This window comes from Raphanus sativus, chromosome 7 (assembly GCF_000801105.2).
Source record: "Raphanus sativus cultivar WK10039 chromosome 7, ASM80110v3, whole genome shotgun sequence".
Taxonomy (NCBI): domain Eukaryota; kingdom Viridiplantae; phylum Streptophyta; class Magnoliopsida; order Brassicales; family Brassicaceae; genus Raphanus; species Raphanus sativus.
In genome coordinates, this window is record NC_079517.1 from 5,570,132 (window position 1) to 5,595,453 (window position 25,322).

Consider the following 25,322-nt stretch of genomic DNA (forward strand, 5'->3'; position numbering starts at 1 on the left):
ATACAAATGAGAAACAGACCGCTATAAAAGCTGCGAACTTTTAGAGTTAACTTCTCTCAGAGAATGAGTAGCAGCACTGTGCTCAACACTCTTCGTTCGAAACACCCGAAGCTAGCATTACTCCAATCCTGCTCTTCCTTCACCGACCTCAAGATCATCCATGCCTTCCTCATACGAACCCATCTCATCTCCGACGTCTTCGTCGCCAGCCGTCTCCTCTCCCTCTCCAAATCAACGCAACACGCCTACAGAATCTTCTCCCAGATCCAAAGCCCGAACCTTTTCGTCTTCAACCTACTCATCCGCACCTTCTCCACAAGCCCAGAACCCAGCAAAGCTTACAACTTCTACACCCAGATGCTGAGCCTTCGCATTCGGCCAGATAACATCACGTTTCCGTTTCTCGTCAAAGCCTCCGCCGAGATGGAGTCCCTGACTTCCGGAGAGCAGATTCATTCCCACATCGTTAGATTCGGGTTCCACAACGATGTCTACGTGGAGAACTCGCTTGTTCACATGTACGCTGCTTGCGGGCCGTCGTCGATCGTCGCCGCGGGGAGAGTCTTTGGAGGGATGTCGTTTCGTGACGTGGTTTCGTGGACTTCTATGGTGGATGGGTACTGCAGATGCGGGTCCGTCGACGATGCGCGAGAGATGTTCGACGAAATGCCGCACAGAAATTTGGTGACGTGGAGTATTATGATTAATGGGTATGTGAAGAATAAGTGTTTCGAGAAAGCGGTTGAGTTGTTTGAAGTGATGAAACGGGAAGGTGTTGTCGCGAATGAGACGGTTATGGTGAGTGTTGTTTCTTCTTGTGCTCATTTGGGTGCGCTTGAGGTTGGAGTAAAGGCGCATGAGTATGTGGTTGAGAATGGAATGACTGTGAATCTTGTTCTTGGGACGGCTCTTGTGGAGATGTACTGGAGGTGTGGGGAAGTGGAGAAAGCGATTCGTGTGTTTCAGGAGGAGTTGCCTGAGAAGGATAGCTTGAGCTGGAGTTCGATCATCAAAGGTCTTGCTGTGCACGGACATGCTCACAAGGCGATTCGTTACTTCTCTGAAATGGTTAGGTTAGGGTTTGTACCAAGAGATGTTACGTTCACTGCGGTTCTTTCGGCTTGTAGCCACGGTGGGTTGGTTGAGAAAGGTTTGGAATTATATGAGATGATGAAAAGGGAATATAGGATCGAGCCTAGGCTAGAGCATTATGGTTGCGTTGTTGACATGCTTGGCCGTGCTGGAAAGCTAGCAGAAGCTGAGAACTTTATCCTTGAGATGCCGGTGAAGCCAAATGCTCCTATATTGGGAGCTTTGCTTGGAGCATGTAAGATCTATAAGAACGCTGAAGTGGCAGAGAGAGTAGGGAACATGTTGATAGAGGTGAAACCAGAACATAGCGGCTACTATGTCTTGCTCTCAAATATTTACGCGTGTGCAGGAAAATGGGAGAAAATAGAGAGCTTGAGGGATATGATGAAGGAGAAGCTTGTTAAGAAACCACCAGGGTGGAGTGTAATAGAGATTGATGGGAAAATAAACAAGTTCTCCATGGGAGATGATCATCAGAATCATCCTGAAATGGGTAAGATCAAAAGGAAGTGGGATGAGATTTTGGGGAAGATTAGATTGGTAGGGTATAAGGGAAACACAGGAGATGCGTTTTTTGATGTAGACGAAGAAGAGAAGGAGAGTGCGATTCATATGCATAGCGAGAAACTTGCTATTGCGTATGGTATGATGAAGACTAAGCCTGGTACAACAATTAGGATAGTGAAGAACTTGAGAGTGTGTGAAGATTGCCATACAGTAACAAAACATATCTCTGAGGTTTATGGTAGAGAGTTTATTGTAAGAGACCGGAATAGATTTCATCATTTTAGAAATGGATTATGTTCATGCAGAGATTATTGGTGACAGTTGATTCATTTCTTTGTGTTTTTCTATTTCTTATGGAGGATCTGTGATTTCCAATGGCACAAGATTACATCATTAGTATGTTTATTTTGTATGCCACCTTTATTTCACATCTCTAGTACAGATATATTATGTGATACCAATATGTTGCAAATCAAAAACCTATACACAAAGATATATTTGTATTTCTAGTAAGTTGATGGAGTAGGTTCAGTCCTAATACATATAAATACTAGTCTAGTTAAAAACTAATTGTGCAGTAGTTCTAGGCATGTAACTATTATAGTCCATGAATGTAAGATATAGAAGAAAAGGTTTAGCACTCCATGTAATGTAAATTGACTTGAGCATATAGAGATAGTTCCATATAAAAACGAGAGGAGGGCGGTGCCGTCCTTTAGGAGAAGAAGCCACGTGACAAAGAGAGTATTTTCTGTTGGTCCCATCACCATATGGATTGTTAATTGAAATTTTACAATCTGATTTTGGTTTTAGGCATGATTTAAATATTAATGATATTATAACTTTGATTATTTTTCTTATAATTTTCCACTAACATCACGGTTGCAATTGGAATTGTTTGACACCGCATATGAAACTTATCTCTAAACCAAAAGAAAACTAAAACATTATGCTTACTTCACTATATTATAATACAATATAAGTTATATAAATTAATACTCGATTAATTAATAAATATTCTAAGCTAATAAATTTCATTGATTTTGAATTAACCGATTTCATATATTATAAAAATCAATAAGATAATAAAAATTGTTTTTAAAAATATTTTTTATATAAGTATGGTCCCACTAACATTATAAATTAATAATATATGTAATTTAAAAGTACAAACAACAAATTGTATTGTTTTAATATTCACAGTAGAATTTATCTTTCTATTTTTAATACTTATTATATTTGATAATATTTAATAAACCTGTGTAAAAAATTACATTTAAATTCTATAAAACATATTTTATATTCTCCAAATAATATAATAAAAATAATATGAAAATCAGATTTCTAGGATTTAACAAATATATATTAGTAAAATTAACTATTTATCTTATTTTACAATATATATATATATATATGGTAAAATAAAGAAATTTAAATATATTTTTGTAAGTTAATAAAATACACCATAATCGTAACACAATTAATTTATAGAGTTTTACTATATTTCTAATCTTTATTATTCAGTTAGTGATGATTAAATCTGTAAACGTACTGGTTAATTGTTGTTTATATTGTATAACCACTGACACTATCCAATGTTCTAAAGATCCAATTTATGTATATTTCCTTTGTTTTACCATTGACGCTGTTATAGTTGAAAATTTAAGAAAACATATAAACAAGTAAACAACAATGAATCAGTATATATATTTAAGTTTTTGAGTGGAACCTTGTGGTTTAGTAGTAATAGACGGATCTTAGATGCAAATATATTCTGGATTCAATCATGTTGGTGTGAAAGTTAAGTCATATCATCCTACTCACTACTGCTATAGATCTGTCAATATTCGGGAGAAGATCTGTCGTGGACTGCCCTCTCAATTAAAAATTAGATTTTTGTTTTTAATAGATCTGAATTTATTTTTTTTACAAAAGAAAAATATTTTATTTTTTCTACATTAACATTTAAAGTTAGATTAAAAAATACTTAGCTACTCATAAAATACTGTAAAATCAATTACATTAGTCACAAAAATCTAATAAATTTATTTTATAAATGAAACAGAGGGAATAGCATGTTCTCTGTCTAATTTGTATTATTGATTAGTATTATAAACGAATAAACAATAGCAGGAAATGGCTAGCCAAGTCGACAACTAACGTTTCAACTACCGACCAGACATTGTAGGGATGGAGAAGGGCTCTCCCTCCATCTCTTTGAGGTCTTTTCTTGACTCATCTTCGCACTCGTCTCACCACGTGTATGCATTCTCATTCATCTCTTGTGGCTACTTGTCCCCACTTAGACATGTATCCTCCTGATCAAGACTATTTTATTATGTGAGTGTGTGTTTACTATAGCTAATTAATATTTAACGTGGATTTTTCTTTTCTGAACGCAAATAAAAACTGGAAAATTTGCGCTATACAGGATCCAATGACAGAAATGAACCAAATGTATGTATCAATAGAAGCCGTTTATCATTTCAGAAGGAAGAAGAAAACAAAAGATTGGGTTTGCTGCATTTATTGACTTTTGTAATTTAACTTAAAAGTTAAAACATCGATTTCTTGGCAAAATCACAACCTGTCCGTAGCTTTCTCGCACCACTGTACGTGACTACACACACTGAGGCAGTACAAACATTTACACATAACGTACCAAATTATACATTCAGTTATCGTGTTGACCTCACATGACGATTAATTTATTATTGTACCTTTGGTAGACGTACGTAAGTCAATTGAAAGTCTATTTTAAAGAAAATACTTGTATTAAAATTATCATGAGTTGGATCATCCCAGATTTAGAAACCAATATATATATACACCACTTAAACTAATTAATCACTTAATTTTTGACGGAAAAAAATTACTACAAATATATTATTCGGGTCCTTGCATAAAATTAGGGCTTGCAGCACTATCATAAACGGATCCTTATTACATAAAACTATGGCTTACAGCACTGTCAGAAATTCTTAGATCTAACGTACGGTTGATTCTTATTGGTTGGATACATACAAATTTGCCAAATGTTATTATTATGTGAAATAAAGAAAACTAGACAGAAGGACAGTGCACTGGACCTAGTACCTTCGTAAGTCATTTTGTGCGGCTTGGAATTTAATAGACAGGAAACAATATTTAGAGGCTATATACTCTTGTGTACTTCGAAGTATCATAGGGGAAAAAAGAAGCCGGCCGGTCATACGACAAATCCTTTTTGGAGTTTTGTTTCTTAGAACAAATCTCTACTTACTGTGTCTAGTTAATTGGTGACCTTGAACTTTCACTGATTTAATTAATTATCATAGATTATTTATGTGATGATATTGGTAAAGATTTGCATTAAAAGAATGTGAGACCTGATTTACAGTCTATGTACGTGTTTGTTATGGTATAAACTATATATATATACAATATACACTATTTTGAGTCACTGATTTGATTTTCTTTTGTCGGATGGATAATTGATAAGTTTGCTATATTTTAACTCAAAATGCATTGATCTACATCAACTATGTATTACTTTGGTTTCATCTCAACTTTTTAGGGCAGGACTTCTAACAATAACTTCTTGAAAAATTGATGTGACTAGCGTCTAGCGCATTGATTCTGCAACTCCAGTGGTACGATTGATTTACCAAGAGTACGAGGGAGTAGGCAAGAAATCTTAATTGGCACTTCACCTAGATATTCATAAGTTGATTTGGAGAGTGATTCGGTGAAGTGGTCACTAGCTACAGTATTACCGATGTTGTATTTTTTTTGTATTTGTATATTAGCATACACATGCATGTGTACGCTAATCTTCATCCATATGTATTTTAGTATCTATTAATTATTTTATATTTTAATGTTCTGAAACATTTAAATATTAATAGTACATATATCAAAATTTCATTTAAAACTTATACGTAATTCAAATTTTACATTTATAATTGGAACACTCGTACACACGTTCAAGACACAGACTTTACATATACATGATATATCATTCAAAAAATAATAATTAAGACGAAAATAGTAAGAAATAATCCAATAACGCGGATGAAAATGTAGAAAAGGATTAAGAATACTGTGAATGATAATATATGAAATTTGATATAACTTACATAGATGTAATAAATATAAAAAATACATATGAAGAGTACGTGAATTATCACCAAGATACACTGATCTTATAGGTAAAGCCAATATAGACGTAACATTTACGAAGATGTGACGATAATAGGTACGAAAATCCCTAACGAAAGCTAAATAAACCACAAAATTAAACTAACTAAATAAAGAAAAACAAAACAAGAAGATCCGGGTACAAAGCATAATTGACATGAAGAAAGCATCCAAAACCAACTTTTTATAAGAAGTGCCCTCTCCCGTAGGTAACATTAGATGCAACTCAGGCCTCACAATATTTTCGTTCATTTTCCAAGAATACAAAACTATCACATACTAAAACATAACTGTCTATTTATTTTATCTTTTCTTGCTGTCTTTCGTCATGGCTAATCTGATAAGCTAATAAGGTTAAAAAGAAATTAATGCTAAAAGTTTTTTTTTTTGTAAAAAAACTAAGGCTAAAAGTTTTGTAGTCGAAAAATAATAAAAGATAAATATTACGTCTTGGTTTATACCTTTTATATTTTTCTGAAATGTCAACAGAAAAAAACTCTTCTATGGATACATATTCATGATACTTGTGTGTATATATATGATAAATTGTATTTTACTGAATTTGCCGCACACGTCTACGGGTTGATTATTCAATAAGTTGGTATAGACGAAAATGTACTTTAGAAAACTAATGTCCAAGAAATTGAAATAATCTGAAAATGAAATGTTATATGAGTGATGCATTTCTGACCATGAATTGGGTACTTAGGATAATTAATATCCTTAAATTGATATAAGCTGTAAATAAGTTTCCATGTTAATTGATGGGTTTCTAACTATGAATTATGGAGGATATATCGTACAAAAAGAGGGACCGAAACGATGGTTGATTATAACAAGAGCTTAACATTTGTTTTCAAAAAAAAAAGCTTAACATTTATATACGAGAAAACATGTATATATTATGCTATTCATATGTCCCACCACGTGTACGGTCAGGATGTTAGGAAACTTCATACATAGCTGGAAACATCGTGTCCTCAAACTATCGCTATTACTCGTCAAGTTATACTCATCGCTGCGAATATGGATACGACTTACTATTGAAAAAGAAAAGATACATACAATACAAATATATTTGTTGATAACAATAAGTTAGTCTAATGGTCAGAAGCTGTAGTTTTAGTGCATCTAATCCGTATTTAATCATATGATATTTGTTTAATAAAATTCAAGTATTGCGATCCGTCTGACTCTCAATATACAAACCTGAATATTTCTAACCAATATATATGACAAAGAGTGTTATTGTAATTTTTACTATTGTACATTTTTAATTGGAAGCAAGTGCAAACCGGTATAATGATTGTGGATAATAGCTCGGTCAATTATCCAAAATATACTATTTTAAGTTTTTGTCATAAAAAGAATTCTGAAAAATAAAAAATAAATTCTAGAAAAGAAAATGATCAAAATGTTTTATTTAACAGAAGAAATGATTTTTATATCCTAGATAAATAAATTTAAATAAAAATATATTTTTATAGTTTCAGATTATATATTTTCAATTTCGAACTTTTTAATATATTTTTGAATTTTTTTTTCAAGTTTTTCTTTTTAAATTCGAAAATACTTTCTCAAACTATTTCAAGTTTTCATTTTCAAAATTTTAATATTTGTTTTTTGTTTTATAAGATTTTAAACCTCAATCCAAATCTCAACCCCTTAATTTTGATTAGTTAACCAATAAGTATAAATGTATATTTACTTCTTTAATAAAATATTTTGATTATTTTGATCTTTAAATTCTATATTTGTTACAACAAACTTTTAGTGTTATATAAGGTATTTCTCTAGTAGCTTTGATATCATATCACTAGATCTGAACTTAAATACGATGTTTTGTTCATACTAATCCGTTGTTGTTCTTCTACCGAGAGATGTGTGTACATAGTAAAATTTAAAGCCATAGGCCTTTTCTCAAAAAAAAAATTTAAAGCCATAAATATTTTTTAAGCGTTTCAGTATAAACATATACATGAAAACTGACAAGTTGCCACTGAAATTAAGGGCATTATCGTAATTGGGAGTGACCCACTCATAAATGCTACTATATATAGAAGGTTGATGAAGCAGCTTCAAAAGGGTGTCACAAGATTCAAGCCTTTACATCGTCTCTTCCATAAAAACAAACATCTTTCAAACAGTGGAAACACTACTTTTATCTATTAGTTTCCGAAAGGTATCGATTCTATATCCTAATTTTAAATCTATACATCTCCTTATTGTCATTCCTGTTTTGTTTCTCAGTACATATATTTATGCATGTTCGTTCATTTGTGATTATTCTATATGTATATGTACATAAGCTATGATCTTGAACGTGATTATTGGTTATAAAATTTTGTTAAGGATAATGATTTATGATTTTTACCCGCCAGTTTTTGGAAAGGCCAACATGTCAATAGAGAAGCCACCGTTGGCCTCCGGTTTAGCTCGGACACGGTCCGAGCAGCTATATGAGACACTCGCTGCCGCCATCAAATCACCTTTCGGCTCCATGGACGCTAATGGTGTGCCTGCGACGGCTCCAGCGGCCATAGGTGGTGGAAGAGAGACGTTGTCGAGAAAATCAAGCAGGAGACTGATGATGTCTGCGTCTCCGGGAAGGAGTGGCGGAGCCGGGACACACATAAGGAAGTCTAGGAGTGCTCAACTTAAGCTTGAGTTAGAGGAAGTGAGCAGCGGAGCGGCGCTGAGTCGTGCGTCCAGCGCGTCGCTAGGGCTTTCGTTTTCGTTCACCGGTTTCGCTATGCCGCCGGAGGAAATCTCCGACTCGAAACCGTTCAGCGACGACGAGATGATACGTAAGTCGTCGTCTGAACCTTTTCTAATCACTCTTTTCTTGTCTAAGGTCAGTTTCGTCATTCTGCTTGTAGTATTCCTATACCGTAAGGATATTTTCGTCATTTAGATGCAATTAATGATACAATAATAATGATAACAACGGGTATATGATTGGTGTGCGTTGCTTTGCTTTTCTGCATGAGAGTTGGATAAATTATTTAACAGCAATCGGCCTTCTATTTTGTTCCACGTGTTCTCTTTCTCGTGCAACATATACTTTCCACCACTTGTTTTCCTTTCGCCTTTTTTGCTATCTTTTTTTTTTCACTTTTCAATTGCCTATTCGGTGGTGCGTGCAATTAATATACTTATATAGTATGTAATGAGAAAGCATTAAAAGATAACATTAATATCTTTCATGTATAAAAGTTCAAACTAATCCCAAATATTTTACAAACACCACACTGAAACTACAAGAATTATATGAAAGATATGGATCTAAATACTCACACTCGAGTGTAAACAAAAAAAACAATATTCCAAATCGCTAGGTATTTTTTTTCGTACAGATGATTGTAGACGACTAATAAAGTTTGTTTTGGAAACTAATTAATTAGTTTGCTTAAGAAAATATAAAATACTTTTTTATCAAAGATGCATGCGTAAATTGTAACTCGTAAGCACTTATATAGTTAATTATATGGGTATTAAAAGTTTACAATACGTTTTTGTTCCTTATTATGTTTAGTCAATCTGAGTGTTGTTTTGAGAAAGTCATACCACTACTGCCTAATTGTCACCACATATAAAACGCTACACTCAATGCTACAATCTTGTATGTTTAGTGCAATATTATAGGTAGAATTTTTAAAATCTAAAGTAAACCCGTGGGACAGCGTTAACAGAATGAAAACAAAGCTAATAGGTGATTTGTAAACGACACGTAGTGAAAATGATATTCAACTTAACAGCTTTTTATGGCTAAGTAGGTAAACAATATGCGAGAAAATTTCTATATATCACTACTAAATCAGTCAAGACCGTGGGTCCCAGTTCTGAGTTGTAGTGTTTGAACTACTGTTAAACTACTAGCAAATGCACCTTAAAGTCCAAATCTCCGAGAATGACGGTTGCTAACAAAGAATGGCCAACAAACACTTGAACACATCGTACATTTTAAAGCTCACTTACCACATTGTGTTTAGGTGTTAGTATTCACCTAACTTTAAAGATTCATTCACTGAATATATCACTGACCTCTTTTACTTAATTAGTTTAATTGTTAACGATGAATCACCTAACTGTTTCAGCGGAGGACAATGAAGCGGGAAACAAGAAGCCTAAGTTTCAAGCAGAACCAACATTACCCATCTTTCTCAAGGTAAGATAATCATATAACAATTCAGACAAAGAAGAGAGAAGGCGTTGGGGTTGTTATGTCTCTTTAGTGTTAAACGTTTCAGATAGAGATTGCATTGAAGTAGTTAGGTGGGAATGATCTCTTTTGGTACTGATCTTCTCTGTTTGCACAGGCACTGAGAGGAGATCAAAAGAATATCACACATTTGTTTCTATCTCAGTGTATCAACTTTTCCACCAGGTTAAAGTCTTGTACATAATCTCATCTTACATGACATTTATGTACAAGACTTATTAACATAGTCTAAGTCATGTAAGAACAAACAAAAATATAAGGGGGGAATAAATGAAAATATGTTATACGATTTGGAGTTAGGTTTCATCATTTTGTGAGCTAATCTCAAGACTTAATGGAGGTTTTGTGATTTTGATTCATGCAGTTTAAAGAAGTTACATACAAAGTGGTGATAAAGAAACTGACTTCATCAGAGAATAAAGAGATATTGAGTGGGATAAATGGGAGTGTTAGTCCCGGTGAAGTTCTTGCCCTCATGGGTCCTTCAGGGAGTGGCAAAACAACTCTTCTTAGCTTACTCGGCGGCAGAATATCTCAATCCGCCACTGGAGGCTCTGTTACTTACAATGACAAGCCTTACTCAAAGTACTTAAAAAGCAAGTAAGTATCTTTGGACCTAAACCCTATACTCTCTTGTAAACATTTACATGGAGAGTCAAAATTGTTTTTTCTGGTTCGGTGGCAGGATTGGGTTTGTGACTCAAGACGATGTTCTCTTTCCCCATCTAACCGTGAAAGAAACGCTAACCTACGCTGCTCGTTTGCGTTTACCTAAGACTCTTACAAGGGAGCAAAAGGAGCAACGTGCTATTGAAGTAATCCAAGAGCTGGGTCTGGAGAGGTGCCAAGACACCATGATTGGTGGAGCATTCGTGCGAGGTGTATCAGGTGGAGAGAGGAAAAGAGTTTCTATTGGAAACGAGATCATCATTAACCCTTCTTTATTACTTCTTGATGAACCAACTTCTGGTTTAGACTCCACCACTGCTCTAAGAACCATCCAGATCCTCCACGACATCGCTGAGGTTTGTTTATTGGTTTGAAACAGTTTGTATCTCTCTACTCTCTTTGATGGTAGTCTGAATCTTGGTGTGGGTTTTGGAACAGGCGGGGAAGACAGTGATCACAACGATACATCAGCCATCTAGTAGACTCTTCCACAGATTCGATAAGCTGATTCTACTTGGAAGAGGAAACCTTCTCTACTTTGGGAAATCATCAGAAGCTTTGGTTTACTTTTCTTCCATTGGTTGCTCTCCTCTTATCACCATGAACCCTGCTGAGTTCTTGCTTGATCTCGCCAATGGTAACATCAACGACATCTCTGTGCCTTCTGAGTTGGAGGATAGAGTTCAAGTAGGAAACTCAGGTAGAGAATCTCAAACTGGCAAGCCATCTCCTACTGATGTCCATGAGGTAATCACAGAAACAACAACTTTAAGATTGTCTGAAAAACCAAATTGAGTTTTTGATATTAAAACATTCTGAAACAGTATCTTGTTGAGGCATACGAGACACGAGTTGCGGAACAAGAGAAGAAGAAACTAACTGATCCTGTGCCACTAGACGAAGAAGCTAAGGCTAAAATTTTGCGTCTAAAGAGACAATGGGGAGCAAGCTGGTGGGAGCAATACTGCATACTGTTCTCTAGAGGACTCAAAGAGCGTAGACACGAATACTTTAGCTGGTTGCGTGTCACACAAGTTCTCTCCACAGCTGTTATTTTAGGTCTTCTCTGGTGGCAGTCAGATATTCGCACTCCTAGAGGACTACAAGATCAGGTATCTTGATGCACACTCCTCTACCTTGTACCTCAAGAAACATGAAAATCATATGATCTTTTTTGTTGTTTTACAGGCTGGTTTGCTCTTCTTCATAGCGGTTTTCTGGGGCTTCTTCCCTGTTTTCACAGCCATTTTTGCGTTCCCTCAAGAGCGAGCAATGCTGAATAAAGAGAGAGCAGCTGATATGTACAGATTAAGTGCATATTTCTTAGCTAGGACCACAAGTGATCTCCCTCTAGACTTTATCCTACCTTCTCTCTTCCTTCTCGTCGTCTATTTCATGACAGGTCTTCGGCTTAGCCCGTATCCTTTCTTCTTGAGCATGCTCACGGTCTTCCTTTGCATCATTGCATCTCAGGTATATATTCTGATATGACCAAAAACCGAGTTCTATTTATGGAAAGGTGAGATCAATATGCTGAGTTTGATTGTGTTTCCTCTTTGCTAGGGACTTGGACTCGCTATTGGAGCAATTTTAATGGACTTAAAGAAGGCTACGACTTTGGCTTCTGTAACTGTCATGACATTTATGCTCGCAGGAGGATTCTTTGTTAAGGTAAATCCTCTGTTTCTTGATTTTCCCTGTTCCTTGCTCTGTTTCTTGATTTCCTCTGTTTTATTAGTGTGCTCTGTTTCTGAGTTATTATGTTTTGTATCCCTCAGAAAGTACCAGTGTTCATCTCCTGGATACGTTACCTGTCCTTTAATTACCACACCTACAAGCTTCTTCTCAAAGTGCAGTATAAAGACTTTGCTCAGTCCATAAACGGGATGAGAATAGACAATGGTCTGACTGAAGTGGTTGCACTTGTTGTCATGATCTTCGGTTACCGCCTCCTCGCTTATCTGTCTCTAAGGCAAATGAAGATCACAACATAACCCATTTTGCTCAGAAACTAAAAAAAAATAATAATAACAAGAAGAAGAAGAAGCACTAAGACATAAAGAGATCTTGATGATCTTTGACACGACCAATCCGTGCCAAGGATTAAGAGATTTTGTCCTAATGTACTTCTTGCTTAATTACAGTTTGATAATGATTGGGGGTGGTGATTGGAGAAGATATTTGTCTTAGTTTGTATTAGTAAATCGAAATCTACACGGTTCATGTTTATTAACAAGAAGAACCTTATGTGTTTGGATCTTCTCAAATCAAGTTCCAATCATTTCTAGCTTTTGTGTCTTTAATGTAAGTTCTCGCCACTTCATTAAGCTTGTTGTTAACCATTAACGTTGCGGTTACATGCGTGTTAACCTTGTGGTTAAATCCTTAACGGCCTAAGGTTAGCTTCATTTGGTTGACAATTGGCATTTATACTATTCATAAGTTAGACAATGAAGCTAAACATTCCATTATTTAGGTTTAAGACACAACAACAAACATGACCGGAACTTGACCAAATGAAACAGCAAAAAGTAGAAAAATGAAATGAGAATGCAAAGACACAACAACAACTTTATTTCAAGACACATTAATATTATTATTCGACAGCTACTTCATTAGGCATCGTCTGCACCACCAGAATTGCTGCTCTTTCCTTCATAGGTCTTCATCTCATCATCGTCATCAGATGGTTCCATGTTTCCCCTTCCCGTTGGGCGGAAAGAAGGTCCCCCTTCAGGTGTAATATCTGAAGCCTTTGGGATATTACCCCCAAGAATTGGCTCGTTGAGATCTTGCGTACCTAACTTTGTACTCAAATCATCAATCTCGGGTTGAGAAAGGTCATCGAGGCTACGAACTTCATCGGTTGGGAACATGATCTGAGTCTTCAACTTCTTAATTACCTTCCAAGTATGTTCTTGTTCCTCCTCGATCTCTTTAATTTTGTTCTTGAGGCATGACTCTAGATCCTCTACTTTTGCCATGGCGTCGCTTTTAGTTTTTTTCCTTTTATTTTGTGATGTTGAAATAATAGATAGACATGCATGCACTTGTAATCTTATATATAGAGAGAGTTGAGAGGATGGGATAAGGATACAAAACTGAAGTTTCTGAGTTGTAGTGTTTGAACTACTCTACTGTTAAGTGTTTGTTAACTACTAGCAAAATGTACCTAACTTAAAGTCCAAATCTCCGAGAATGATAGTTGCTAACAGAGATTGGCCAACTAACAATTAAAGCTCACTTACCACACTGGTTAAATCCTTTGCAGAATTAAAATCTCGAATGTTACATGCGTCTTAACGAACGACGTTGTGGTTAAATCCGTACCGGTGTAATTAACATGAAAACATTTCGGTTTGCAATTGGGATTTTAGGTGATTATAAGACTTGATGAGGAAAAGTTAGGGTTTATTTATAAATAGAGGGTTAATTTGTCGGATTAACTTAAATAAATAACTTTTTACTTAATTTTAGGGTTTATATTTATATCACAAAAGCCTTTGTGTATTTTCCATTGGAGCTTGTCGTCTAACATGGAGACGGAGGGATCATCAGGCATGGCGATGTGTCTGTTAACAGACGCAGAAGGAACTCCACTAGGTTCTCCTATGTATATCCCTCACAACGCAGGGCCTTTGCAGCTCACTAGCTTGGTCAATACGTTTCTCAACAACGTATATTCTTCTAAACTTACAGAATCTAATTTGATTTTACTTACAGAATCTAATATTGAATGACTTCATGGGAAATTGATATTATTCAGGAGGAGAATTTACCTTACAGCTTCTATGTATCAGACGAAGAGCTTCTTGTCTCAGTGGGAACTTACATGGAGAGAAATAGCGGTAAAACCCTAATACTGTAATAAGCAAAGCAGTTTGGTCTCTTATGATTCGATATAAAATATTATCTTTAGTATATGTTTTATTAACATTTTTGACATGAACATGTGTGGTTTAGTGTCCGTGGAGAATGTTTTGAAGATTGTTTATCGACAACAAGCTGTTTTCAGGATTCGCCCGGTTAACCGTTGCTCACAGACTATTGCTGGTATACATATTAATGTTCATTTTGATTTTCTTGTTTGAGTTTCACAAGAGATTGGTTCGAGTGATTATGAATGGCTTTGTCGGAAAACTAGGTCACGCGGGTGAGATTCTCTGTGTTTCGTTTAGCCCTGACGGTAAGCAACTAGCTAGTGGTTCAGGTGATACAACGGTTAGGCTTTGGGATCTCAACACTGAAACTCCAATGTTTACATGCATAGGTTTGTCTTATGTTTTTTTTTAAAGAAGTTTATGTCTCCATACTTAGATTACTTGTAATAAACATAGTTCCTGTAACGTTTCTTCAGGGCACGAGAATCATGTTCTCGCAGTTGCATGGTCACCAGATGCAAAGTGTCTTGTGAGTGGTGATAGAGATGGAAAAGTCTGTTGTTGGGATCCAAGCAAAGGAGAATTACAGAGCAAACCACTTGCAGTTAAAATCTTCTTTACTTTTTTTTGGGTGCAAATGTTAAAAATAATTTCTTTACTTTATTGTTTGTGAATATTAATATGTTTTGTGTGTTTGTTACTGATAGATCTTCAACTTTCTCTTAGGGTCACAGGAGGTGGATTTGTGGTATCGCGTGGGAACCAGCTCATCTTAGTTATCCAAGCCGAAGATTTGTGACTTGTGGCAAAGATGGGGATGCAAGGATCTGGGACTTTACACTGAAGAGAACTCTTGTTGTCCTCAGTGGACACACACAAGCTGTGACCTGTGTCAAATGGGGTGGTGATGGAACTATATACACAGGGTACATTTTACATAATTATATTAACGTGAATGTTTCTTATTGGTGTTTTATAGATATGTTTTTATTTTTATCTTGTTAAACATGTTATTGTGTGTTTGACAGTTCCCAAGATAGTACCATAAAGATGTGGGAGATCACTCAGCAGGGTCAAGGAATCCTCAAACATACTTTGACGGTAAAATTTTTTTTTGTCTCCTAGGCCTTTTGGTTTTACATGCATTTCTCAAGTTACTACGCTTCTTCAGGGGCATGCCCGTTGGGTGAACTCCCTTGCATTGAGTACAGAATATGTTCTTCGGACAGGAGCGTTTGACCACACTAGACAAATAAGAGGTTCAGATGAAGAAATGAAACAGGTAATAATAATAAGCTTTTGATGATTCTACTGGCTTTTGCCTCTTCTTTTTTTAGCCTGATTCTGATCCTCTCCCTATATGTTTGGTTAGGTTGCACTTGAAAGATACATCAAAGCAAAAGGGAGAGCAGATTCTCCTGAAAGATTAGTGTCTGGTTCTGATGATTTTACAATAATCCTTTGGGAACCATCCATTAGCTTACAACCTAAGAAAAAGCAAGTTCATCAACTGGTTGCTACAACAACGTTGACGGGTCATCAACAGGTTACTACTACTCTACTAGTAATAAACTATTTTTTTGTCTGCTTTTTTTCTTTTTTGAACTCTTTAGCATTTTATTTGGTGTCAAAACAATCAACAGCTTGTAAACCATGTGTGTTTCTCACCAAATGGGCAATGGATTGCAAGTGCATCTTTCGATAGATCTGTGAAGCTATGGGATGGTGTCACCGGGGAATTTATTACAGCATTCCGAGGCCACGTTAAGTCTGTCTATCAGATGAGTTGGTCTGCAGACAGTAGGATGCTTTTGAGTTGCAGTGCAGATTCCACTCTCAAGGTGAAATCCTGTCTTTGACATTTGATACCAACAGTAGAGAGATTCTTATATGTTTGAATAAATCTACTAAAGAAACCTTCATATATTTCACTTTGACAGGTCTGGGATATTAGAACAAAAAGGTTAAAACATGATCTCCCTGGTCATGCGGCTGAGGTATATATCAAACAACTTTAAAGCTCAAGTTGTTGTTTTTGCTTTTTTATTTACACTCTCTCATAATTTTTCGTTTTTCTTTTGTTGTGTTGGAAAGGTTTGGGCCGTGGATTGGAGTCCAGATGGTGAGAAAGTAGCCTCTGGTGGCGTTGATAAAGTTCTCAAGCTATGGAAAGGTTAATAGAAGAGCTAGGTTAAAGCTTTCTTTTACTCTCAAGAGCAGATATTTTTTTTTTCACGAACACATACACACAATACAACATAACAAATCTGGCAAACAGAGTTTTTACCCTCCCCCCCCCCCCCCCACACACACACACACACACACACGGGTGAGAACAAAAGACTAGTAGAAAACCAATCATTGTTTCTTCAGAAGCTAAATTAAAAATTTACTCACCAGTCTTGAAGATGCGTATAAGAAAAAACAGAGGAAGAAAGAAAAAAGCCTTTGAAAGGATGAGCCAAAGATGACTTGCCTGTTTACAGTCAAAACAAAATCTCATTGTCCCTTTTTCTGGACAAGAAACTATCTCTTCGTTTGGCTGAAACATAAGGAACATGACAAGAGAGATATGTTTCACCAAATCATGTCTTGTCCCCATTTGATAATTCAGATTTTGAGAATGTCCATTGCTGCTGCAATCCACTTGCTAGGCATGACCATATTGCTGACATTAGAATGAACCGACGAACTTAGAAAGTGATCCATACTTGTAACATCTGAATCCGACACAATTGTCCCATTTTTGGGATGAAAGACTTCAGAACACTGAGAAGTGCTTGGCTTAGACTGTAAAGCAGCATCTGCTTTCTTGGCGTTCAAGAAACGCCCGCCGGATCCTCTAGGACGGCGCATAGCATGGAGATGGCGCGAGTGATGCATATATGGCTGCTGCAAACATCATAACATAAGACAGCTGTTGAGAATCCATCTTGCAAAAAAAGAAAAGAATATATATATATATATCAACTAGTTTATTTATTTTTAAATATGGTTTACCTTGCGGCAGCTGCTAATTTTGTTCTTCAGAGCAGCCTTAGCACGGGACTGGCGCCGCCTGATGATTCCATGGTACTGCTTCGAGTTCACAAAGATGGTATCATCTTCTTCTGTCTCCATCTTTAGAGGCAGCATGACCCGGCCTGGAGATATCTGAGATCCATAGCCTGAAACAACTCCATAGTACGGTTCCACATGATCAGGATGCTTTGTGTAGATCTACATGGAAACGCCGAAATACTCAGGAACAATATAAAAGACTTGTTATGTTTTAAGAACATGAAAACTGCACCGTTGGCTGAGCAAATCCAAACTCGAAGCAGGCCGGTTGCACGGTGAAAGCAGCATGAGGCTTTGACACATCTATTGAACTCTTACCACCACCTTAATAAAATTAGCAAAGTTACCTTTAGAAAAACATTTATATTCATTCAAGAAGATTCCATAAGAGTTTTATTTACGTACCAGGTGAGAACGTCAAGAGAGTTGCAGAGCTTTGTTTATCCACACCTTGCTCTGACTTCGTCTCTGGAGTAACTACCTTAACTCCGGCTAATGAGTCAGAAGACAGGCTCTCCGTAGTCAACGCCGGAGATCCAAAAGCAATATTCCACAAACAAGAAATCTGTGGAGGCGGCGAGAAATGCTCCTCTCTCTCCTTGCGGTACTCAGTTTGCATAGTTTAAATGTCCAAAGTCTAGTGGAAAGAGGTCAAAGATCTGTTCAACAAGATCAAAGAAAGTCACAACTAAAACTTTTATCAGCTATAACAAGATCTCCAAAAGAAACTCAAGGATCCTAAGGTAGAAACCGACCAAATCTCACAATAACAAATCCATATTGGGACGTAGTACTTTTCCATGTAAATCAGACATGGTCGGATAGAAATGTTCTTTAAAAATCAGACATAGTCGGATAGAAATGTTCTTTGGAATAATTTATCTACCGATCGAAACTTGGTTTAATTAATCATTTGCCAGAAAAATATATATATTTGGACAAAATAAACATAGAAAACTTACCACAAGGACTGTGAGACTGAGAGAGAGAAAGCTTAAGATTCCTATGTGTTGGGAGCCATGTCGGTTCTAAAAAAGAAAGAAAGATTGAGAGAGAGAGAGTGTTGATGGGTGAACAACTAAACTGCAAGTGTTATGTAAACTAATGATAGCAGCTCCAGCAACCAATCACCTTCAACTTTCATGCTGAGTATTTTTAATGTTTTTTTTTTCTATTAGGTGACACATTATAATAGACAAAATTATTGCTCTTGTTAACTGTAGCAACGTTGGCTTGACGTGCCCTCTCCACAAGCTACAATGATCCCACTTCATATCTTTCCACTTTCATCCCCCATCTCCATTAACTAACAGTACTATGTTGTCTTCAAGTTCGGTTTTTGTTCCCATAATAATAATAATAAAAAGGAGTTAAATCTCATTTTTATTTACAAATTATATTACTGTATATTGTAGCTACACTGTAACTGTAACTGTATAACGAAAGTTTCAATGTTGAAAAGAAATCGAGAAGATTGGTAAAGAATAATTCAAGTTTTAACATCACGTACTGAAGTCCAATACAATCTAGGGCCGGAGACTCGGTTGGGTAATTACTTAGTCGGATTAAAACTGGCCCATTAAATCGGCCCAATTTAACATCATCATCACTTCTTAATTTGACACAATTATTTCAAACTTATCTGCTATTCTAGGTTGTATCTACCCTAAATTCTTCTTTCTGTAACAGGCTTTCATATTTAATACAGAAAATGAAGGAAAAATATTACAAGCCTTGATGGGCTAGTATTAATATGGGCCAGTTAAACAAACCCATCAAGAAAATAGGGAAGACACATATAGAAAGAAGTCCAAAGCTCATAACATAACCATAGACACAAGAGAAGAATAGGCCCCATAGTGTAGGACGAAGAATCTCTTCACCATATGAGTTGAAGGAAATAAATCTACCCTTTTTTTCTTTGATAGCCTGTCTACATGATTGGTGTTAGATCTTTACACGTGTCCGGCATCCTTGATGCGTGGACCTATCTATGTAGCCCGGTTCCTTTTATCTGGGCCGCTGGTCCTTTTAGTTTCTCTGGTTTGGTCCGTGGTTTTGGGCTTTTGTTTGTGTATGTTGGTGGGCTTCGGCCATGTTTCTGGGCTTAGTCTCTTTTTAATATAAAAAACTTGATGGACAAAAAAAACCCGTCTATCTCTTATAGTTTTATGAACTAGTAAAAATGAAAAGGGAAAATCCCATTAAAAACATTTAAAGTGGTCATGATTTTCAATTTAAACCTTCAAATTTTAGATTTCCATAATAAACTTTCAAATTACTAATACTCTTAGCAAAAACAATGTAAATGGCTTAACTATTTCTTTATTATTATGTTGGACAAAATTATAAACACCTTTGACTTGATGATTAATTCCGTTTGTTTTACTTAAACATATACTTTATTAAATTTTGTTTTTTAATAATTTTTTTCATTGTCTCCTCTTTACTGCAATGTAAACAAATAAAATTTATCATAATAAAAAATTCATATACGAAAATATATCAATATAAAATTATTTTAGAATTTTTGTTTTTTTGTTAGCAAAAATTCATAATAATATGTGTGTTTAAACATATTGTTAAGTACAAGATGAGCTTTTCAAATTGCAAAGGGAAAACATTTATTTAGGGTAATTCATGCAAACAAAAACACAAGTTTAAGACACAACAAGAAACATGACCAAAGCATGAACAAACCAACAAAAACTAGAAATATGAAATGAGAATGCAAAGACACAACAACAACTTTATTTCAAGAGACATTAGTTTCATTAGGCATTGTCTGCACCACCAGACTTGTTGCTCTCTCCTTCGTCTGACTCCATGTACTTCTTATCGTCATCATACGGTTCCATGTTCAGGTTAAATTGAGATGACATATGAGTCCCATCGCCATGTTTTTGAACTTTTGGATTATCCAAAAACCACTTGTCCATTAAATAGACACTTCCCCTTCCCATCGGGCGGAAACAAGGTTCCAGTTCAGGTGCAACATCCTTAGCCTTTGGGATCTCATCTCCAAGAAATGGCTCGTCGACCCTTGTATAAGGATGTTCCGTACCTAACTCTCTTGTCAAACCCGTGATTTTCTTACTTGCATATGACTTTAAATTCTCAATCTCGGTTTGAGAAAAATCAGCCAGCATTCTACCATTTTGGAGTTGGAGCATGAGATGATCCATCTCTAACTCCTCGACTACCTTCCGAGAATGCTCTAGTTTCTTCTCGATCTTCTTGGTATTGGTCTTGATGTATGACTCTTGATCATCCGCATTCTTGTTCCTCTCATTTTCCGGTAATGCTTCAAAACGCTCGATGAGAGATTTAGCCTCCTCCTGAGGTGGCCACGCCACAAGCTTACCATCATCACGGTTCAAAAAGGTCAAGCATGCACTCGTATCACACAAGATGGTTAGTTCTTCAACCATTTTCATCAATTCTTTCATCCTCTGCTGGCAAACAATGTTTCTTTTCTTTCGATCCTCGATCCAAGCAAACTTCAGTTTTGGTCTTGCCATATGGCCGCCGTTTTTAGTTTTATATTTGTGATGTTGAAATAGACATGCACTTGTAATCTTAGAGCACCTCCAACGGGGGTCCGTGCGGAGTCCTTAGAGACTAATCTTGTGATTAACGAAATATAATAATAATATTTAGCCAAACATCAGTAAGGATCAGTCCGTAAATAACAGGCAGAAGGACTTGATCCTTAAGGCACGTGTCTGTACAGGAGAGGCTGTTGTGTTTTGTCTTGCGTTTGTGTTTGTTGTTGTCAGCGAGTTCGTTATCACTGGTGATAATCTTGTCTCTAAGTGCCCTACCTGGTCATGGTTAGTTCCAATATTGATACCCACTTGTTAGATTTCACCAATCAAGTGTAAAGCTTTATCAAGTTCTTGGGTTTTAGGTGACATGGGATTTGGGTATGATCTATGTAACAAAATTGTTTCTTTTTTTTTTTGCAATCAGGGAAGCTGGTGATCCAAGCAAAAGAAAGCAATACTTGCCTTCAGAGAAACAATTTCTGATTACTAGGAATGGTGAAGTAGAGCTCTTTTCTGTTCAATTTAAAGTTTTTTGATTGTGCATCTGCTCTTGCGCTTCGCACCTCACGCAATGGTTATCTCTCTGCCCTCCAACTCCGTTTTCAGTTCCCTTGTTTTTCTATGTACCAATCTTCTAGTTTTGAGTATATAAAGATTTATGTCAATTACAGTTTCTATTGTCTATTGTAATCCGAGCGTTTTGCAGATGGGCTTTTGAGTTGTTGATCTCTGAGTCTTGTCATTGTCATTCATGAAAGTTTAATCTTTGTTCTTACCTTACATATATAAGTGTTTGTTCCCGTAGGAAGAACTATGGCTGTGAAGTTGTGCGTTTATCATCTTATTATCTCTCTGTTTCTGGTTCATGTTTAAGCTTATGTGTCTTTCTTGTCTTCATTAATGATGATAGAAATGTTTCTGGTTATTGATGAGGAGGAGCATTGCGTGTTTTTATGATATAAATGGCCACTCTTTTTTATGTTTGTGTGTTTCCTGTTATTGTTATTGATGAGGAGCATTGCGTTGCTTGTTCTCATGATTTGTTGCATGTCCTTACTTGCAGGTGAAAAAGAGTGAAAGAGAGGAGCATTAGGAGTGGAAGGATCACAGGATCACAGAAACTTGTTGCATGTCCTATTGTCTGTCGTACTGAAGTTTGTTGTCATGTGTAGTCTTACTCTCACGGAAGCTTGTAAAAGGTTGTAATCTTGTACTATCTTCTATTGTTGTAATGAAATTGTTTTAATTCTTAAAGATTCTAAAATTCTTAATTCTTAAGGACTACCATTGGACATACTTTTTGGATTACAGTCCTTAACTATTCAAAAAGTAAAAAAAAAAAAATAATAATAATTTTAAATGGCTAAAGATTCCAATGGTGGGTAACACCATTGGAGGTGCTCTTATATAGAGAGTTGAGAGGGAGTGATAAGGACACAGAATGGACTACTTTGGAAATATATTCAATTACCATTAATCTTCAACATAGTCATATAGTAGTATGGTAAATTATAATTTTACTATACTATTTAATTTGGTAATTTTTCAATTACCATTATTTTCAACATATTTCAAATTAGTAGTGGAGAATTAAAAATAGTTTGACTAGACTATTTTGGTAGTATATTAAATATATTGGTGTTCTAGTTAATAATTTTAATGTTCTTATTATCATATTTTAGTTTGGGTTTACAGTTTTCATAACACGCACGCTAAGTTAACATTAAAAACTATTCTTATTAATTAATATATATTGTTTTTTAATTAATATATATTGTTAGTCTACGCTAATTCTACTACCTTTTAATCAGATATAAATAGAGTTAGAGAGTAGGTAAGCGTAAAACAGCTTTCTTCGATATGAGGTAGAAAGATATTTTTTTATTTTGTAAACTCTATTTTAAAATTTTCGAGTTGATTTAAAAATGTTTGATTTCCATTTAAATATGCTTTTCCAACCATTCATAACATTTTGAAATTTCCATTGGTGTAACTATGAGCTATGATATTTTATTAATTTATAATGTTGGAATTATAGCATTTTATTAATTTATAGAGATTAATTTATAAAAATCTTTCTTCTTATATTTTCTTTTTAATCTATATATTTTTTTTTTAAAATAAGGAAAATATTTAATATTTTGTATATACGTATATACATTAAGTTTTTGAATTCGACATTGGTACTGTTTTTACTATATGATTTAGTGTATATAAAATATGTTTCTTAGAATTTAATTTTAGTTTATATATAAATTTACTAAATCTCATCAAAATATATTAAATATTAAGAAAATATATATATAATTCTATTGTAAGTATAAAATAAACAATATAATGTTTTGTTTGTACATGTATAAAATTTATATACATATAAACTATTAATTTATATTTTTATATTTTTTTAAAAATATTATTTTATTATCTTTATCAATTTATGTTATATTTCAAATCGGCCTAATCTAAAACCAGAAATTTTTATTAATTTATAATATTTATTAATTTATCGAATATTCATTTATAGAACTTTTACTTATATGTATTTTGAGAATCCAATGGTGAAAACCCACCATTTAGATCAGTCTCTTTCCTCAGTTTTTTTGTAATTGTTTTTAATCGATGAGAAACTAAAACCTATTGTTGGAGCTTAAAATCTTATTATAAGGCCGTATCTAATTACGTGGCTCTCTAAGAATTTAACACACATCAGCACAAGCTTGAATAAATGTATGCCATTTACAGACTGTCAAGTATATGTCTTGTTAAACCATGTTTTAGGATATTATTAAGACTAAATCCACAACTGTTTAAAGAAGTTTTGAATGGTTTTGAATAAATGAATAATAACAATGAAAGTTAATAGAGAAATATTTAAAAGCAATTAGAATAAGCAGGCAAAAAAACGTCTACGTACGTCATCTCATTCAAGCATTCAACATGCCGTGACTCAATATTTAATGAAGAAGCCCTATGCCATTTTTCTATAGTCTGAACAAAAGTCGAGAGCGACAAATCCAATATATTTGATCAAATCCATCATCGTACACTAAGATCGGCTTAAACCATGACTCCAAACTTTTACTGATTCGAGGGATTATTTAGCTACGGCCCTTTTTTGCCTGTTATATAAAAAGGTTTCACAAAAAAATCATAACAAGAAACATAGAAGTAAGTTATCATATTTATATTTTACATATCTTTCATCAGTGTTTTTTTCAAAAACAAGAAAACAAATCATGTTTGTAAATAAGGTAAAATTTAATCAACATGAACAAAAAAACGAAAAAAACATTATTCTAAATGTTTGATTTTGCGTCTAACAACGTTTTTTATACTTGTGAATGAAAGGTATTATACATACGCCACTAGAACATTATATGTTATCATATGTATATCCACCCTACCCAAGAAAACTTAATCGTATATAAATCCACCCTACCCAAAGTAAATCTATGTATGACAACTCAAATCTTAACGTTTACTCTCGAAACTTCATCATCGTGATGACCAAAAACAAACGTTCACTCCTTTTCTCTTCAGATCAATATTTTAGCTATCCAATTGCCGCAATGAATGCCACTGCGGTGCCATCTGACTCCTACCAGTGGCTACCAGCCACGGATAGGGTCGGTGGATTCGCTTACGGGCTCGTTGTCTCCTTTGGTATACTTCTTCTAATCACCACAATCACCGTCGCTTCTTATTGCTTAACTCGAAGCCATATCTTCGCATCTTCCCCGAGGACAATAACACGCCGGCCAAGACAAACCACTTTAACTTCACGAAATGGCGAAGAACGGTTTCACTTCGACGGTGGTGATCAAAACGACACCGTGGTGGTCGAAGTCTTAGGTCTAGACGACGAGGTTATCAAGAGCTTCCCTAAGCTTCCTTACGAAGAGGCTCATGTGAGTTATAGCTTGCAAAAGGATGCCACTGCGACGTCGTGTTGTTCAATATGTCTCGCGGACTACAAGAACACAGACATGGTCAGGGTTTTACCGGATTGTAACCATTTGTTCCACGACAAGTGCGTTGACCCTTGGCTCATGATTCACCCCACATGTCCCGTATGCCGTACGTCTCCATTGCCGTCTCCAGCGACGACACCTGTCGCCGACGCTGTTACCGGTCGATAGAAAAACATCTATCTATATTATATTT

At 35.3% G+C, this 25,322-nt stretch overlaps 6 protein-coding genes across 8 annotated transcripts; 4 read left to right on the top strand and 2 right to left on the bottom strand.

Moving 5' to 3' along the window:
- Window positions 1-63: 63 nt before the first annotated feature.
- LOC108818302 (pentatricopeptide repeat-containing protein At5g06540) lies at window positions 64-1,928 on the top strand. Its single transcript, XM_018591236.2, has one exon. It carries the CDS (start codon window positions 64-66, stop codon window positions 1,915-1,917), a length of 1,854 nt encoding a protein of 617 aa, XP_018446738.1. The 3' UTR covers window positions 1,918-1,928.
- Window positions 1,929-7,824: 5,896 nt separating this feature from the next.
- LOC108818214 (ABC transporter G family member 22) lies at window positions 7,825-12,992 on the top strand. 2 transcript variants are annotated; one of them, XM_018591114.2, is made up of 10 exons: window positions 7,825-7,960; window positions 8,160-8,585; window positions 9,876-9,946; window positions 10,365-10,600; window positions 10,686-11,025; window positions 11,108-11,416; window positions 11,494-11,781; window positions 11,858-12,142; window positions 12,233-12,340; window positions 12,448-12,992. In XM_018591114.2, exons 2-10 carry the CDS (start codon window positions 8,177-8,179, stop codon window positions 12,661-12,663), a joined length of 2,262 nt encoding a protein of 753 aa, XP_018446616.1. In that variant the 5' UTR covers window positions 7,825-7,960; window positions 8,160-8,176; the 3' UTR covers window positions 12,664-12,992. The 2 variants fall into 2 exon arrangements, with proteins under 2 accessions (XP_018446616.1, XP_018446617.1); XM_018591115.2 differs by lacking the exons at window positions 7,825-7,960; window positions 8,160-8,585; window positions 9,876-9,946 and adding an exon at window positions 10,100-10,165.
- Window positions 12,993-14,132: 1,140 nt separating this feature from the next.
- On the top strand, window positions 14,133-16,815 carry LOC108816708 (notchless protein homolog). Its single transcript, XM_018589275.2, has 12 exons — window positions 14,133-14,346; window positions 14,436-14,517; window positions 14,633-14,722; window positions 14,814-14,939; window positions 15,027-15,154; window positions 15,277-15,476; window positions 15,579-15,651; window positions 15,722-15,832; window positions 15,923-16,096; window positions 16,194-16,391; window positions 16,491-16,547; window positions 16,645-16,815. Exons 1-12 carry the CDS (start codon window positions 14,206-14,208, stop codon window positions 16,726-16,728), a joined length of 1,464 nt encoding a protein of 487 aa, XP_018444777.2. The 5' UTR covers window positions 14,133-14,205; the 3' UTR covers window positions 16,729-16,815.
- Window positions 16,816-16,894: 79 nt separating this feature from the next.
- On the bottom strand, window positions 16,895-18,754 carry LOC108815942 (nuclear transcription factor Y subunit A-10). 2 transcript variants are annotated; one of them, XM_018588486.2, is made up of 5 exons: window positions 18,573-18,754; window positions 18,016-18,269; window positions 17,843-17,934; window positions 17,551-17,769; window positions 16,895-17,439 (listed from the first exon to the last, which is right to left on the bottom strand). In XM_018588486.2, the coding sequence occupies exons 2-5, from the start codon at window positions 18,227-18,229 to the stop codon at window positions 17,161-17,163; spliced, it is 804 nt and encodes a 267-aa protein (XP_018443988.1). In that variant the 5' UTR covers window positions 18,230-18,269; window positions 18,573-18,754; the 3' UTR covers window positions 16,895-17,160. The 2 variants fall into 2 exon arrangements, with proteins under 2 accessions (XP_018443988.1, XP_018443987.1); XM_018588485.2 differs by having other exon boundaries at window positions 16,895-17,442; window positions 18,573-18,749.
- A 1,630-nt stretch (window positions 18,755-20,384) lies between these two features.
- LOC108815229 (agamous-like MADS-box protein AGL80) lies at window positions 20,385-21,148 on the bottom strand. Its single transcript, XM_018587874.2, has one exon. It carries the CDS (start codon window positions 21,129-21,131, stop codon window positions 20,385-20,387), a length of 747 nt encoding a protein of 248 aa, XP_018443376.1. The 5' UTR covers window positions 21,132-21,148.
- Window positions 21,149-24,631: 3,483 nt separating this feature from the next.
- LOC108815230 (putative RING-H2 finger protein ATL71) lies at window positions 24,632-25,297 on the top strand. Its single transcript, XM_018587875.2, has one exon. It carries the CDS (start codon window positions 24,662-24,664, stop codon window positions 25,295-25,297), a length of 636 nt encoding a protein of 211 aa, XP_018443377.2. The 5' UTR covers window positions 24,632-24,661.
- The last annotated feature ends 25 nt before the right edge of the window (window positions 25,298-25,322 follow it).